This window comes from Vombatus ursinus, unplaced genomic scaffold (genome assembly GCF_900497805.2).
Source record: "Vombatus ursinus unplaced genomic scaffold, bare-nosed wombat genome assembly UNPS02014802.1, whole genome shotgun sequence".
NCBI lineage: Eukaryota > Metazoa > Chordata > Mammalia > Diprotodontia > Vombatidae > Vombatus > Vombatus ursinus.
This window is the reverse complement of record NW_020954580.1, coordinates 19,552,934-19,568,271: the sequence shown is the minus strand read 5'-3', so window position 1 is coordinate 19,568,271 and position 15,338 is coordinate 19,552,934. Positions and strand designations below refer to the sequence as shown.

The 15,338-nt window shown below is 37.1% G+C and overlaps 1 protein-coding gene across 5 annotated transcripts in view; it reads right to left on the bottom strand.

The window, feature by feature from the left end:
- INO80D (INO80 complex subunit D) overlaps positions 1–15,338 on the bottom strand; it is a 70,599-nt gene that overhangs the window by 29,764 nt on the left and 25,497 nt on the right. For all 5 annotated transcript variants that reach the window (XM_027873844.1, XM_027873846.1, XM_027873842.1 and 2 more), the window contains one exon: positions 14,926–15,034. In XM_027873844.1, coding sequence (XP_027729645.1) covers positions 14,926–15,034 — 109 coding nt within the window. The remainder of the gene's footprint in view (positions 1–14,925; positions 15,035–15,338) is intronic.

Below are 15,338 nucleotides of genomic sequence, written 5' to 3'. Positions count from 1 at the left end.
TAATTAATTTCTGCCATATTTCAAATTTAGTAATCTAAAACTTCTTTCTAAAATGTATACCATAATTATTGGTTTTTATGCAATCAAATCCTTTCTCATTCCATTTTTTCCCTATGCCTTGTTCTTTGTCCTTAATAAGACCTCCATTCCCTTCACCTCTTAGTTCTTTGCTAGGCTATCACCTATGCACTGACTAGACTTTGTTCCTTTCCCTATACTGACCCCTTGATGAAAAAGTTCAACCACAGGGAGGAGCCAAGATGGCGGAGGGAAAGCAGTGACTTGCTAGAGCTGTCCCCCAAACCCCTCCAAATACCTATAAAAAATGGTTCTAAACAAATTCTAAAACAGCAGAACCCACAAAAAAAACAGAGTAAAACAAATTTCCAGCCCAAGACAACCTGGATGGCTGATCGGAAAGGTGTATCGCTCCAGGCGGGGAGAGGAGCGCAGTTTGGCATGGGTGAGCAGGCCATGGTGACACTGGAGCAGGCCTCAGAGGACTGAATCGCAGGCAGCTGTGGCGGTTTCCAGACTTCTCAACCCACGAACACCAAAGACAACTTAGAAGGTCAGTGGGAAAAGTCTGTGACTGGGTGAGAGAAGAAGCCAGGTCTCAGCTGCAAGTCCAGAGCGTGCCCTCGGGGCAGCGGCTGTGTCCTGAGCTTCCAGCCCACAGACTGAGGGGGAATTGAGTGGCTGATCAGAGGGGTTTGCAAGGATCTCTTTGCCAGGGCTGAGGCAGAAATCTCTTGCTTTGCCTGTGCTTGGATCTGAGTCGCAGTTCTGAGGGGGGGGTCCTGGGGTAAGGAAGAGCGCTGGTGAGGAGGAGCGCTGGCGTGGTGGAGTTTGTTGTGGTGGTGGAGAGGAAACACCTCGCCCCTTATCATAGCACCTTGGAAGAACTGACACTTTTCAGGTCCCTAGAAGTATCTCTGAAAACAGCTGTACAAACCCCCAAAGCTTGGGACAGTACATTCTCCACATTGGAAACAGACTCTTGCCTTAACAAAGAGTTTAAAACTCAAGTAATTGATTGGGATCATGAGCAAGCAGTACAAAAAGAGGCAGACTATATTATCTTACTTTGGTGACAAAGAAGATCAACACATACAACCAGAACAAGAAAACAAAGTCAAAGCTCCTAAATCCAAAACTTCCAAGAAAAATATGAATCAGTCCCAGGCCTTGGAAGAGCTCAAAAGGGATTTTGAGAAACAAGTAAGAGAAGTAGAGGAAAAACCGGGAAGAGAAATGAGAGTGATGCAAGAAAATCATGAAAAGCAAGTCAACAGCTTGCTAAAGGAGACCCAAAAAAATACTGAAGAAAATAACACCTTAAAAAATAGCCTAACCCAAATGGCAAAAAAGATCCAAAAAGCCAATGATGAGAAGAATGCCCTAAAGAGCAAAACTGGACAAATGGAAAAGGAAGTCCAAAAGATTACTGAAGAAAATACTTCCTTAAAAATTAGAATACAGCAATTGGAAGCTAGTGACTTTATGAGAAATCAAGACGCTGTAAAACAAATCCAAAAGAATGAAAAATTAGAAAACAATGTGAAATAGCTCATTGGAAAAACAACTAACCTGGAAAATAGATCCAGGAGAGAAAATTTAAAAATTATTGGACTATCTGAAAGCCATGATCAAAAAAAGAGCCTAGACATCATCTTTCAAGAAATGATCAAGGAAAACTGCCCTGATATTTTAGAACCAGAGGGCAAAATAGAAATGGAAAGAATCCACCGATCTCCTCCTGAAAGAAATCCCCAAAGGAAAACTCCTAGGAATATTGTAGCCAAATTCCAGAGTTCCCAGGTCAAGGAGAAAATATTACAAGCAGCCAGAAAGAAACAATTCAAGTATTGTGGAAACACAATCAAGATAACACAAGATTTAGCAGCTTCTACATTAAGGGACCACAGGGCATGGAATATAATATTCCAGAGAGCAAAGGGGATAGGATTACAACCAAGAATCACCTACCCAGCAAAACTGAGTATAATTCTTCAGGGGAAAAAATGGTCATTCAGTGAAATAGAGGACTTTCAAGCATTCCTGATGAAAAGACCAGAGCTGAATAGAAAATTTGACTTTCCAATACAAGACTCAAGTGGAACACGAAGAGGTAAACAGGAAAGAGAAATTATAAGAGACTTACTAAGGTTGAACTGTTTACATTCCTACATGGAAAGATGACATTTGTAACTCATGAGACCTTTGTCAGTATTAGGGTAGTTGGAGGGAAAAAATTATATGTATGTATATATATAGATAGATAGATAGATGGATGGATAGATAGACAGAGGGCACAGGGTGAGTTGAAGATGAAAGGGTCATATCTGGAGAATAAAATTAAGGGGTGAGAAAGGATTATTCTAGGAGGAGAAAGGGAAAGGTAGAATGGTGTAAATTATCTCAAAAAAAAAGAGAAAAGAAAAGGCTCTTACAGTAGAAGGGAAACGGGGGAAGGTGAGAGGGAATGAGTGAATCTTATTCTCATAGGATTAGACTTAAGGAGGGAATAACATACACACTCAATTGGGTATGGAAATCTGTCTTACCCTACAGGAAAATAGGAAGGGAAGAGGACAAGACAGTAGGGGGATGAGAGAGAGGACGGCAGATTGGGAAAAGGGGTAATCAGAAGCAAATACTTCTGAGGAGGGACAGGGTCAAAAGAAAGAATAGAATAAATGGGGGGGCGGGATAGGATTAAGGGAAACAGAGTTAGTTTTTCACTGCATGTCTACTATGGAAGTGTTTTGCATAAGTGCACACGTGTAGCTCACCTTTTCAATGAGGGTGGGTGGGGAGGGAGGAAGGGAGAAAATTCAGAACCCAAAGTTTTAAAAACACATGTTAAAAAAAAATAATGCCTTTGTATCCTCAGCAGCTAACATAGTACTTTATAGACAGTAGGTGCTTAATAAATATTTACTGAATTGAAAAAAATAAAATAAAATAAAATTTTTTTAAAAAAAGAAAAAAAAAATAGCCTAAACCTAAAAAAAAAAAGTTCAACCACACCATCTTCTACTCTAAAATCTCGTGCCCCCATATCTTATCACCAATCATATCTTTCCAAATCCCAACTCTGTATTACTCCTACCATACACTTCCTTTGCTCCTATTCATACTCTCCTGAACAGAGCTGGAGGAAATAATAAAATCATGGCACTGGTTTTTGCACTATAAATTTGTGTTATCAAATCTGAATTGGGCCCTCACCGAAGCATGGCAACAATTCCACTCCTCCCTAACAGAATGGACTATTCCACTCTCCACAACTACTGTTCTAAACATTCTCCTCACTCCCAGTTTAGCTCACTTGCAGGACTACTCCACTTCATCACTAGCAGCCCTGTCTAGGCAACTCTTGCTCTCCTTTTTACCTTCTGAAACTTTCTTTCTACCCTTCCCTCCTCTCCTTTATATTTTGTCTTCTCTGATGAGAAAGTAAGCTCCTTAAGAACTACAGTCCTTTTTTTTTAAACAGGTATTTTCTTTTTTTAATAATATTTTTTCCAACTACATGTAAAGACAATTTTTAATATCTTTTTTTTTTAGTGAGGTAATTGGGGTTAAGTGACTTGTCCAGAATTATACAGGTAGGAAGTATTATGTGTCTGAGTCCGCATTTGAACTCAGGTCCTCCTGACTCCAGGGCCAGTGCTCTATCCCCTGCATCACCTTGCTGCCCCTAACATTCATTTTTTAAAAATTTTGAGCTCCAAATTTTCTCCCTTCCTTCCTCAACTCTCCCTTCCCTGAGACAGTAAACAATTTGACATAGGTTATACATGTGCATTTATGCAAAACATATTTCCATATTAGCCATGTTGTGAAAGACACAGACCAAAAGAAAAAACACTAAACAAATAAAGAAAAATTTTAAAATAGCATGCTTTGATCCTACAGTCTTATTTTCTTGTATTTATATCCCCATTTCTCAAGAGTTCCCTCTTCCTTCTGCAACTTATATCATGAAGGTGTCTTTCCTCATTATATTCTCCTTCACCCCAGACTTCATAAAAAGGCCCTTTGCCTTGCCAAGACCAACCCCTTTCACTTCATACTCCTTTGATCCCATCTCCTCCTCAATTTTCAATCTGATAGCTCCCAGTATTATCACTCTCCTTTTTTTTTATCTTCAGGCTCTCTCTATCTACAGGCTCCTTCCCAGCAACCTACAAACACACCCATGTCTTCTGATTCAATATCTCTACTGTTCCCAGCTAAAAAACTAGAGAAAGCCACCTAGACTAGATGTCTCACTTCCCTCTCTTCATGTTTTCTCCTAAACCCTCACTATTCAATTCAATTTGCTCTCTCGAAAGTTGCCAATGATCTCTTTGTTCTTTTTTTTAAGTAAATTATTTTAGTTCTGAACTTAAACATTAAAGAAAATGGGCATTTATTTCCAAATACATAGTACAAAGGGAAAAGGGATTGTATATCAAACTGTAGATCTCTATTATGTAGTTTATTTTAAAATTCTGTAATAAATTCAACCTGTAGCTTTCAAAGTTATTCTACTTGGATAATGTTTTCTGAACTTCCATCTGTTCTCTTCTTTACATTAAAAAAAAAAAATACCACAATGACCCCCTTCTCATTCTCTAAATTTTTTATTTTGCTACTCTATCCTTGATCCTCAACTTCCTTTCCCTACCAATGGAAAAAAGAAAACTTTTATAACTAATATGCCTAGTTAACAAAACAAATTCTGACATTAGCCACGTCCAAAAAATAGACTATCTCTATAGCATGACTGCTATGCTCAGGGCTTCATGTTTAGGTATTTTACCTCCTACACCAATTGTATGTTTGTTGTCCAACCCAAAATTTTTCCCATTAAAAAAAACACAAAAAGAAAAATCAAAGAAAGAATCACAGTTTATTGGAAAGAACACCAAACTAGAGGTCTGAAGACCTTTCTTTCTAGTTTGACACCACTCTCTCAGTTTCCTCATTTGTAAAATAGAGATAAAAATATTTTCACAAGTGAGTATGGTGAGGATCAAATAAACTAATGTAAATGAAATCACAACATTAAAATGAATGAGATATTGTGATTAAAAAGTCTATCTCTAGCTTACCTGCTAGAGATCTTACCTGAACTATCCTAAGCTCTCAGCACTTTAGATTCAATGTATCCAAAAGTGAATTTGAAAGTCAAAGTGATATAGTAGCTAAAATACTGACTTCAAGTCAGAAGACTTGTGTTCAAATACCACCTATGACAAATCAAAGATTTGTGACTATGGCCAAGTCATTTAATCTTTCTGACCTCAATTTCCTCACCTATAAAATGAGGGCGTTGGACTAGATGATTTCTAAGGTCCCTTACAGTTCAAGATTTAGGATCCTAGAGATCTAGATTTATGATCGAGATTTATGACCAATAGTCTCCATCCAAAACTTGCTCCTTCTTCCAACTTCCACATTTATATTAGCGACACTACCACGCTCACGGTTACTTTGATTACCTTCTCTCACCCACCACACTCCAGTCAATCACCAAGACCTGCCAAGTCAATTTGTACCACAATATTTATCTCTATTACCTTCTTTGCATTTTCTCTGCAACTATCCTAATTCAAGGCCTCATTATTTCCCATCTTAACAACTACAAAGTCCTCCTAAAAAAACTTTCTGCTTCCATTCTTAACTCTTCTAAGTATATATCTCATCCAGATTAATTAGGCAGCTAGGTGGCACAGTGGATAGGGTACTGGCTCTGGAGTCAGGAAGACCAAGTCTCAGATGCTTACCAGCTGTTAGGACCTTAGGCAAATCACTTAACTTCAGTTTCCCTCAGTTTCCTCATCTGTAAAAGGGAGATAATAATAGCACCTATCTCCCAGGGTGGTTGTAAGGATCAAATGAGATAATATCCGTAAAGCATTTTGCACAGGGCCTGGCACGTAGTAAGTGACATATAAATGCTAGTCAGGCCTAAAGTGAGGAAAATCTGAGATCAAATCAATCCTCAGACATTTACTAGCTATGTTACTCTGGGCAAGTCACTTAACCTCTGTTTGCCTCAGTTTTCTCATTTATAAAATGGGGATAATAATAGCATCTCCCTCCCAGGGTTGCTGTGAGGATCAAATGAGATAATTGTAAAGCTATTTAGCACAGCACCAGGCATGTAGTAAGCACTATATGAATGCTAACAATTACTGTTGTTATTTACATCAGGATTTACCATCTGCATGAATAGACAGCTAGAGAAGAGGAGTGTAGAAAACTTCCCTGTTCATTTCTCTTTACTATCCTTTCACATCTAATTCCACAAGGCAATGGTGAGAAAAGAGAATCCTCACTAGCCTTCTGAAGTAATTGGTAGAATCTTCAAAGGCTGACATTATTAAAATTCTTTTTCTTTTTGAATATTCACCTGCTCTATTTGGACAAGTAAGGTAAAAATCTTTAGAACTTAAGTTAGAACTTACCTCAGTAAAAATGAGTATCTCATGACTGACTTTGATAGACTTGGCTCTTCTCAACAATACAAGGATCTAAGATGACTCCAAAAGACTCACAATGGAAAATGCTCTCCATATCCAGAGAAAGAACTATGGAGTCTGAATGCAGATGGAAGCATGCTATTTGCTCTCCTTTTCCTTTGTTATTTTGCTTTATTGCTTCATTCCTGTGGTTCCTCCTATTAGTTTTAATTGTTTTTTACATCATGACTAATGGGAAAACATGCTTAATATGAATGTATAAGTAGAACCTATATCACACTGCATGCTGTCTTGGGGGAGGGGGAGAAGACAGGGAGGGGGATTAAAAACTCAAAATCTTATGGAAGTGAATGTTGAAAACTAAAAATTAATTAACTATTTTTTAAAAAATTAGTATCTCAGAGGGAATTCTTCCAAAAGTAAAGGCTGATTACTTTACCTTAGCTTTATAAACATGTGCTACTGTTCACAACAGTGAGAAGGAAAGAAAGTAACTATGGTTTACACCATTACTAACTACTACTGGTAAAACATTTCAAAGCACATTCTATGCTGATGGATCAATAAGCATCACCTCTGCACAAGGAAGTATGTTGGTATGCATAAACTATGACCTCTCAATAATTCTTGATTTTTAATGTACAATTCCTTTTGATCCATTAATTCCTTTTTTTTTTAATTAAGTTTATGGACATCAGGCTAAGAATTATTGCATTAAAGGTCCATTTTTCCCCTTGTAGGGATATACTCAGCTTTGCAGGGTAAGTTATTCTTGGTTGTAAACCTCTATTTTTTGCCTTTTGGAATACTGTATTCCAAGATCTCCTCTTATTTTAAATAGAAGCTATCAGGAACTTATGTGATCCTGAAAGTTCCCTGGAACTTGAACTATATGCTTGCAGGATATTTTCTTACATATGGAAGCTCTGGATTTTAGCTTTAACATTCCTGGGAATTTTCCTTTTTGGGTACTTTTCAGGAGGTAATGGATGGATTATTTCTATTTTTCTTTTGTTGTCTGGTTCTAATAGATCCAAAGATTTTCATTTATGATTTCTTGAAATATAATGTCCAGGCTTTTAAAAGTCATGGTTTTCAGAGAGTCTCATCTTCTCTCCTCGAGCTATTCCAAGTCAATTGTTTTTAACATCAAATCTCCTTGAGCCATCCCAAGTCAATTGTTTTTAACATCAAATATCTTACATTTTCTTCTCTTTTTTTCAATCTTTAGCCTACACAAGGGTAGTAAGTGAGAATTCAATTTAATAAGCATTTATATTGCATTTATTCAAGAAGAAAAGCATTGTACGAGATGTTAGGAATATAAGAACAAAACAATCCCTTCCCACAAGGAGTTAGCATTTTTCTGGGTAGAGACAAGTTTTCCATTGATAAGTAAATACTAAATAGATACAAAATAAACAAAATAATGGGGAGGGCATTGGTTAGAATGTTCACAACAGAGAAAGACCAGGAAAGAACTTATACAGAAGGTAGCAATTGAAGAGAATCTTGAAAGGAACCAGAGAATCCAAAAGGCAGAGGTGAAAAGGGAAAGCATTTCAGGGAAGGAAACAACATGTAAATAGGCAACAGATCTGGGACAGAAAGCATAGCCTGAAAGAACGGAGGGTCCTTAAAGTCATGGACTGCTAGGCACTTAATAACTAGTGGTTGTTTGATTTAGAGAAGTCATGCTGTATAAGGAGAACAGCAAAGCCTGTTTGTATTAATTACCATATTTCATATAATTATCACTTCAAATAGTATGAATTCAAAAACATGCAACCACATTGTGGGATTCCTAATTTGTACTAATTGGAACCTAGCTGTAATGTGAAATGTACCTAAAAAAAAAAATAGGTTGGGACAGATTTTGAAGATCCAAAGAAAGAATTTTATCATGGTGGCAATTAGAAGTCAGTGAACCAGGGAGTGGCATGATCAGACCTATGCTTCAATTTGAAAGCTATGTAGAAGATGGAATGGAGAAGGGAAAGGAGATAAACTATTATTACAATAGTCCTAGTGAGAGATAAGAAAGGTCTGAAATTAGGATAGTGGCCAAGTGAGTGAAGAGAGTGAAGAGAAGTGGGATATGTTGCAGGAACAGATTTTCTGAAAAAGACTTAGTAATTAAATGAATATAAGCAGGTGGTTGGTTAGGAAGAGAGAAGAGTTAAAGGTAACTGCATATTTTCAACTTAGGAAAATGGAAGGATGGTGGTATTCTCAACAGAAACAGGAAAGATGAGAAAAGGGATGGATTTAGGGGAAAAAATAATGACTTCTGCTTTGGATATAGTGTACTTGGGATGAATATGAGTTATCCAGATGGAGATACCTAGCAGAAGTTGGTAATGCAGAACTAGTGCAAAGGAGAAAAATAAGGACTAGATACATAGATTTCAGAGCCATCTTCATAGAAATGAAAAATGAATTCCTAGGAGGTGAGATGCATAGAGAAAAGAAGACCCAGTATAGATGCCTAGAATACACTCATGCACAGAGAATGAGACATAGAAGATGAGCCAGCAAAAGATACTAACAAAGAGGTTAGACTAAAATCAGTAAAGAGTGGAGTGGCAAAAACCCAGAGAAGAGAGAATATGCAGGAGAAGGGAGTGATCAACACTGTAGAAAACTGTAGAGATATTCAAAGATGAAGACTGAAAAAAAGCCATGAGATTTAGCAATTAAGAGAATTAGTTTAGCAATTAATAGAATTAATTTAGCAATTAAGAGAAGACTGGTAACTTGAAGAGTGCAGTTTCAGTCTAGTGGGAAAGGGAAGATGACTGCAAGGAATTAGAAAGTGAGTGAGGAATTAGAGGCAACAAGCTTAGATGGTATTTTCCAGGAACCTGCCTATGAAAGAGAAGGGAAATATAGAACTATAATTTGAGGGATTGACATGGTCAAGTGAAGTTGGTCAGGAGGATTTTTTTTTAAAGTAAGGAAAAGGTCTTGTCATGTTTGTACACAGTAGAGGAGGCAATGAATAGAGACTGAAAATTAGAGAGATTGTATGATCAAAGGGAATTAGATGAAGGACATAAATACAGAGCCTTTCAAAACTCTTTGTGAACTTTTAACCTACTAAAACTTAAAACTGCACAAAGATTTTTGGGACATCATGAATAAGGGCTGACCTATTCAAGGAAAATGACCACCTCTTCTTTTAGACTAGGGCAAAGGGGAAGAAAATGTAGATGTTGAAGGGACTGAAGATGTTGAAATGAGAATCTGATTTTCAAGTCCCACAGATGTAGGAAGGGAGAGTACTCTTTCAGAAGTGGTCTAAGAGAACAGTGATGAAAAACCTTGCCCTCGAATAGGGAACTCCTTTTTGTTTCATCCACCCAAGGAAGGAGTCACTGGGTTTGAAGACAGCTGTGCTCAGGCTGCTCTCCATAAGTAAGAAGGATAGGTTCTCTTTTCTCAGAAGTAAGGTACACTGCTGGGGGGCGGGGTGGGAAAAGCAGATAGAAGTGACCTGAAAAGAGTAGGTTTACAATAGACGCTGGGGGAGAATACAATAGTCAGTCAAAGAGGGAAGAGTAAAAGGACTGCTATGCAGTAGTGACTGCCCATGTGACATTAGAGAACATATCAGTGTTGTGTGAAGGAGCACTAATGTAAGAGTGAGGAGGCAAATGATGTGAATAACCCAGGGTTGGGGTCTGGAATGGGATGAACAGTCATAGGATGAGAGTGCAAGGGACTTGAGAATTTAAGATATCATTAAGTTGAACTGGGTCCACTAGAAATTTGTTACCTAATCTCAACTGGGTCCTTATTGCATCAAGGCAATCATTCTGCTCCTCTAACTAATCTGGCTGTCCCACTCTCCAAGGTTACCCTGTTCCAAACATTCCTATCTCTCCTCAAGGCATTCTCTAACCCTCCCCTCTTGCTGAGGACTTTGATCAAGTATAGAGACTCTATTTGGCATTTAAACCTCTTCATAACCTGGTCCCTTCCAACCTGTCCAGTTTTCTTATATTCTACTCTCCTCCACATATTCTATGATCCAGTTATGCTGGCCTACCTACTATTTCTCAAAGAAGACATCCAGCTAACCCCATGCCTGGAATGATCTGCTTCCTCACCTCTAACTCTCAGCTTCCTTGGCTTCCTTCAAAACTTGGCTCAAGTCCCACCTTGTGCAGGAGGCTTTCTCCTCCCCTCTCCCACCCCAGTGCTTTTCCATCCGTTCTGTATATCTCTTTTACGTACCTACTTATTTAGATGCTATCTCCACCATTAGAATGAAAACTCCTTGAAGGCAGGGGCTCTTTGTATCCCCAGCACTTAGCACAGTGCTTGGCAATATTAAATGATTAATAAATCCTTGCTGATTCACTGTTAACTAAGGAACAAGACTTCAGAGAATAAAGTAAGGGCAGAGTGCGGTGATAGACAAGAAAAGCAGGAAGAGATAAAGTGATTAAAGGCAATAATGAGGACAGAGAACAGATTGAGAAGAAGCGAGGCAGAGGGAGAGATGAAAAGTATTAAGAGATAAAGGAATTTCAGCTTTTTAGATCATGGAGGTCTAATAGTTATGGGTGATGGTAAGTTCAAATGTGTGACTAAGTTTTAAGCTAGTTTCAACATATTTGGGAAATGATTGATGAGTAAGCCTCTTTCAATGAATTCTTTTAAAAAAACTGACAGCATTCATCTACAAAGCTAAAGTATTCATTTTGTACTTATTGAACTCTATATTTTCTTCTACTAAAAAAATTGAGATGCGTATGTGATCTCTTTTAAATGGTTTCTAACCAGAACAGTGGCTACAATGTAGGCAACTGTTATTTTTTGAAAAAGTAAGGTCTATTTCATGGGTTGGAATGTTAGCTAGTTATGTGGATTGGTGGCATGCTGACATTGACACAATATCATATGGAATACCATACTGACTCTAGCCATTTTAATTCACACTCACTGTTTTATTTTTAATAACCTACTTTAAAGTGGTACATATTTTTATGTTCATTTAATTGTCTAGTTCCCAAACTAGATTTATAAGCTCCATCAGGGCAAGAATTACATTGTAATTTTTGTATGTAGCAAAGCACTTAGGATAGTGCTATATAATTTATGTAAATATCATCTTCCTCAATAGTATGTAAGCTCCTCAACTATAGGAACTGTTTCATTTTAGGCTTTTTATCTCCAGCACCTGGCACAGTAGGTGCCTGGCACATGGTAGGTGCTTAATAAATGCTTAGTGGTTGACTGGGCAAGGTAGGATAGAAAAATGCAAATCATTGAAGCTAAGGAGGCTGATGAACTGGGAGGCCAAGGTGTGTTAGAGGAAACCAAAGTCCCCAAATATGATAAAAGGAGTTGAGGTAGAGAGGGAGACCAGGAGCCAGTTACAGAACTCTACTAGAAAGGAGGGAGAATGACATAAGGGCAGATAGATAACAACCAGTATCTGCACAAACTGATTTATCTGAATAACATAAACCTAAAAGGAGGAGAAGTTGTTAAAAAATGGTTGGGAGGGATAGAAGAGATTGATCTAGAAGTGTCTGTGAGGAACAAGGAGCATACCTACTTCTCATTCCGGTTCAATGAGTGGGGTAAGATGACAGAAGGTATATCCAGTACTGGAAAGAGAGGCCAGGGAGGCACTCTCTTCTTGAAAAGGTTCAGATTTCCATTTGTGCAAGAAGGATTATGTTAGAAAAGAAGACTAATATTAAGGGAAGCTTGTTAACAATAGAATGGGATAGGGAACAATAAAAAGGGAAAGCAAAATAGGATAGCGAGATGATAGCAAAGGAAGGGAGTTTTCATTTAGCTTTTGACATTGAATCACAGAGATTCAGAGGATAAAATAAAAAGACAGAGATTCAAGAGATATTTTCAAAGAGAAATATGAAGGATTCAGAGATACTCGGGCAGACATGTATGAAATGATAAAGTGGAAAAAGCAAAGTGGACAAATAATAATACATATAATGACTACAATATTAAAAAAAGCCACAAAACTCTCACCAAATATAATGGTCAAAGTTGAGGAAATATCCTAAGAACTGAGAAATTATTTTTAGGGAACATATTTTGAAGGCAGATTTGTTTAGGTTTTTGTTGGGAAATGACTGCTATGTCAAAACAAATTAAATCAATACTTTTTTAAAGGTAAACAAGGGAAGAAAGGGCTTTTGCTTTTTTTTAAGCAATTCAATAGTTTTTTAATTTGTTCTATATGCAGTGGAGAATCCTTGAAATTTTTTTAAAGAAATAGAATGATAAGATGAAAATGGTGTTTTATGTACTTATTAAATAATTGTTGGATGAATAAATATGTGGGACTCAATTAGCCAACAAGCATTTATCAAATATTTTCTGTGCCAAGCAGTATACTTGGTGCTCACAATAAAATAATAAAAAGGCAACAGTTCCTGCCCTCAAGGAATTTACATTCTGGAGAGGCAGAATGCAACAAACAAGAACATGCAATGTTCACCATCTTCCCAAAAAAGCAGAGAAATGGAACTGGGTTTTTCTAGTCATCATCGTGCCTGTCCTAATAGAGCTCAATAGTCAAATGAACCCAATATTTCCAGGGAATACACGCAAGAGAACTACTATGCCACTAAAACATCTCTCCAATATTAAAGAAAAAGCAAGACTGTCTCTCAAAATTATATGGGGTAACTGGGAAAAGATTTTTACAACCAGTGTCTCTGATAAGGGCTTCATTTCTAAAATATATAGAGAACTGAGTCAAATTTATAAGAACACAAGTCATTCACCAATGGATAAATGGTCAAAGGATATGAACAGGCAGTTTTCAGATGAAGAAATTAAAGCTATCTATAGTCATATGAAAAAATGCTCTAAATCACTATTGATTAGAGAAATGCAAATCAAAATGACTCCGAGGTACCACATCACACTTATTAAATTGGATAACATGACAAAACAGGAAAATGATAAATGTTGGAGAAGTGGGAAAACTGGAACACCAGTGCCTTGTTGGTGGAGTTGTAAACTGATCCAAACATTTTGAAGAGCAATTTGGAACTATGCCCAAAAGTCTATAAAAATGTACACACCCTTTGATTACTTCTAGGTCTGTATCCCAAAGAGATCATAAAAACAGGAAAAGGACTCACATGTACAAAAATATTTATAGCAGCTCTTTCTGTGGTGGCAAAGAATTGAAAATTGAGGGGATGTCCATCCATTGGGGAATGGATGAACAAGTTGTGGTATATGAATGTAATGGAATACTATTGTGCTATAAGGAATGATGAGCAAGCAGACTTCAGAAAAACCTGGAAAAAACTTGTATGGACTGATGCTGAGTGAAGTGAGCAGAACAGGATAACATTATACACAGTAATAGCCACGTTGTACAATGACCAACTTTGATAGACTTAGCTCTTCTCAGCAAAGCAAGGATCTAAGACATCTCCAAATGTCTCATCATGGAAAATGCTAGCCACATCAAGAGAAAGAACTATGGAGTCTGAATGCAGATCAGAGCATACTATTTGCTCTTTTTTTTTCTTCTGTTTTGTTTCTTCTTTCTTCTGGTTCCTCCTATTGGTTCTGAATTCTTCTTTACAACATGACTAATGTGAAAATATGTTTAGCAGGAATGTATATGTAGAGCCTATATCAGATTTCACACCATCTTGGGGAGAGAGGTGGGAAGGGAAGAGGAGAAAATTTAAAACTCAAAAGCCTATGGAAGTGATTGTTGAAAACTAAAAATAAATTAATTAAGAAAAAAAAAATTACATGGGGTAAGAAAAGAAGTAATCCTACATAAATGAAAGGACACTGCCTTTCCAAGTTCCTGTATGGAAGACAGAATTAGAAAAGAAAGATCAAAGTACATCTCAATGTTTTTTTGGTAAGGCTGAAAAAAAATAACACTACTGAAACTGTCTTGTATAATACTAAACACAATAACTCAACAAATGTTAATTAAACAATGATGGGTCTAAACTTGCCAAAGATAAGGAAAATTCAAATATATTGCTGTTTCCTGGGGACAGAAAAAAGGATGTCATGGAGACTCTTCATGGTACAGTGGAAATAACACTGAACTGAGAGTGTGGAAACCAAGGCTCAAGTTCCTGCTCTTTCACTAAACAGCTGAATTACTTTGCATGTGTAGCCCCTCTGGATTTCAATTTTCTCATCCCTAAAAGAAGGGGTTGGGCTTGATCATCTTTAAAGTCTCTTTCAGCACCAGCATTTTGTAAAGTCAATGTCTGCTCCAACTGGGTTGTAGGGGAGAGATAAAAAAAATGGGTTCTACCAGATGAAGCTAATTTTTTAGAAGAAACATATTTTACAATAGCTTCTTCTATCATAAGATCAAACCCAATGTGATGACCCAATAGGTTGAACGTCAATATATAAGATTGGTGTGTTACATCATTAATTTATTTTTAAAAAGAAAAAGACTTACTCTTGTCTCTCATATCTGAGGGTTTCTCGGATGGACCATGCAACCTGGTATGGTGAGGCTTGCTCTGATTCTTCCAATTCTTCTCCACTATCTTCAGACCAGTCCAGTCCTGGGGCAGATGAGCAGATAACATGCAGACAGAAAAATAAAAATTCAAAGAAATAATTTATTTTTGAATTTAGGAAATGAAAATTATCCAAAATGTCTAAGCCAATAATAGCAAGTACTACTATAATGTAAATAAATTCCACCTAATAAGACTGGATTCAGTTCTAAGACATTACTAAAATAACTGATTAATATTCATTCAGTATTTAAGAAAATTGATCATTAAATACAGTAATATCTCTTCCAACAAAAAAAAATGTTTTCTACCCTTTGTTGGAGATGTATATCATTAGCAGGGATTAAAA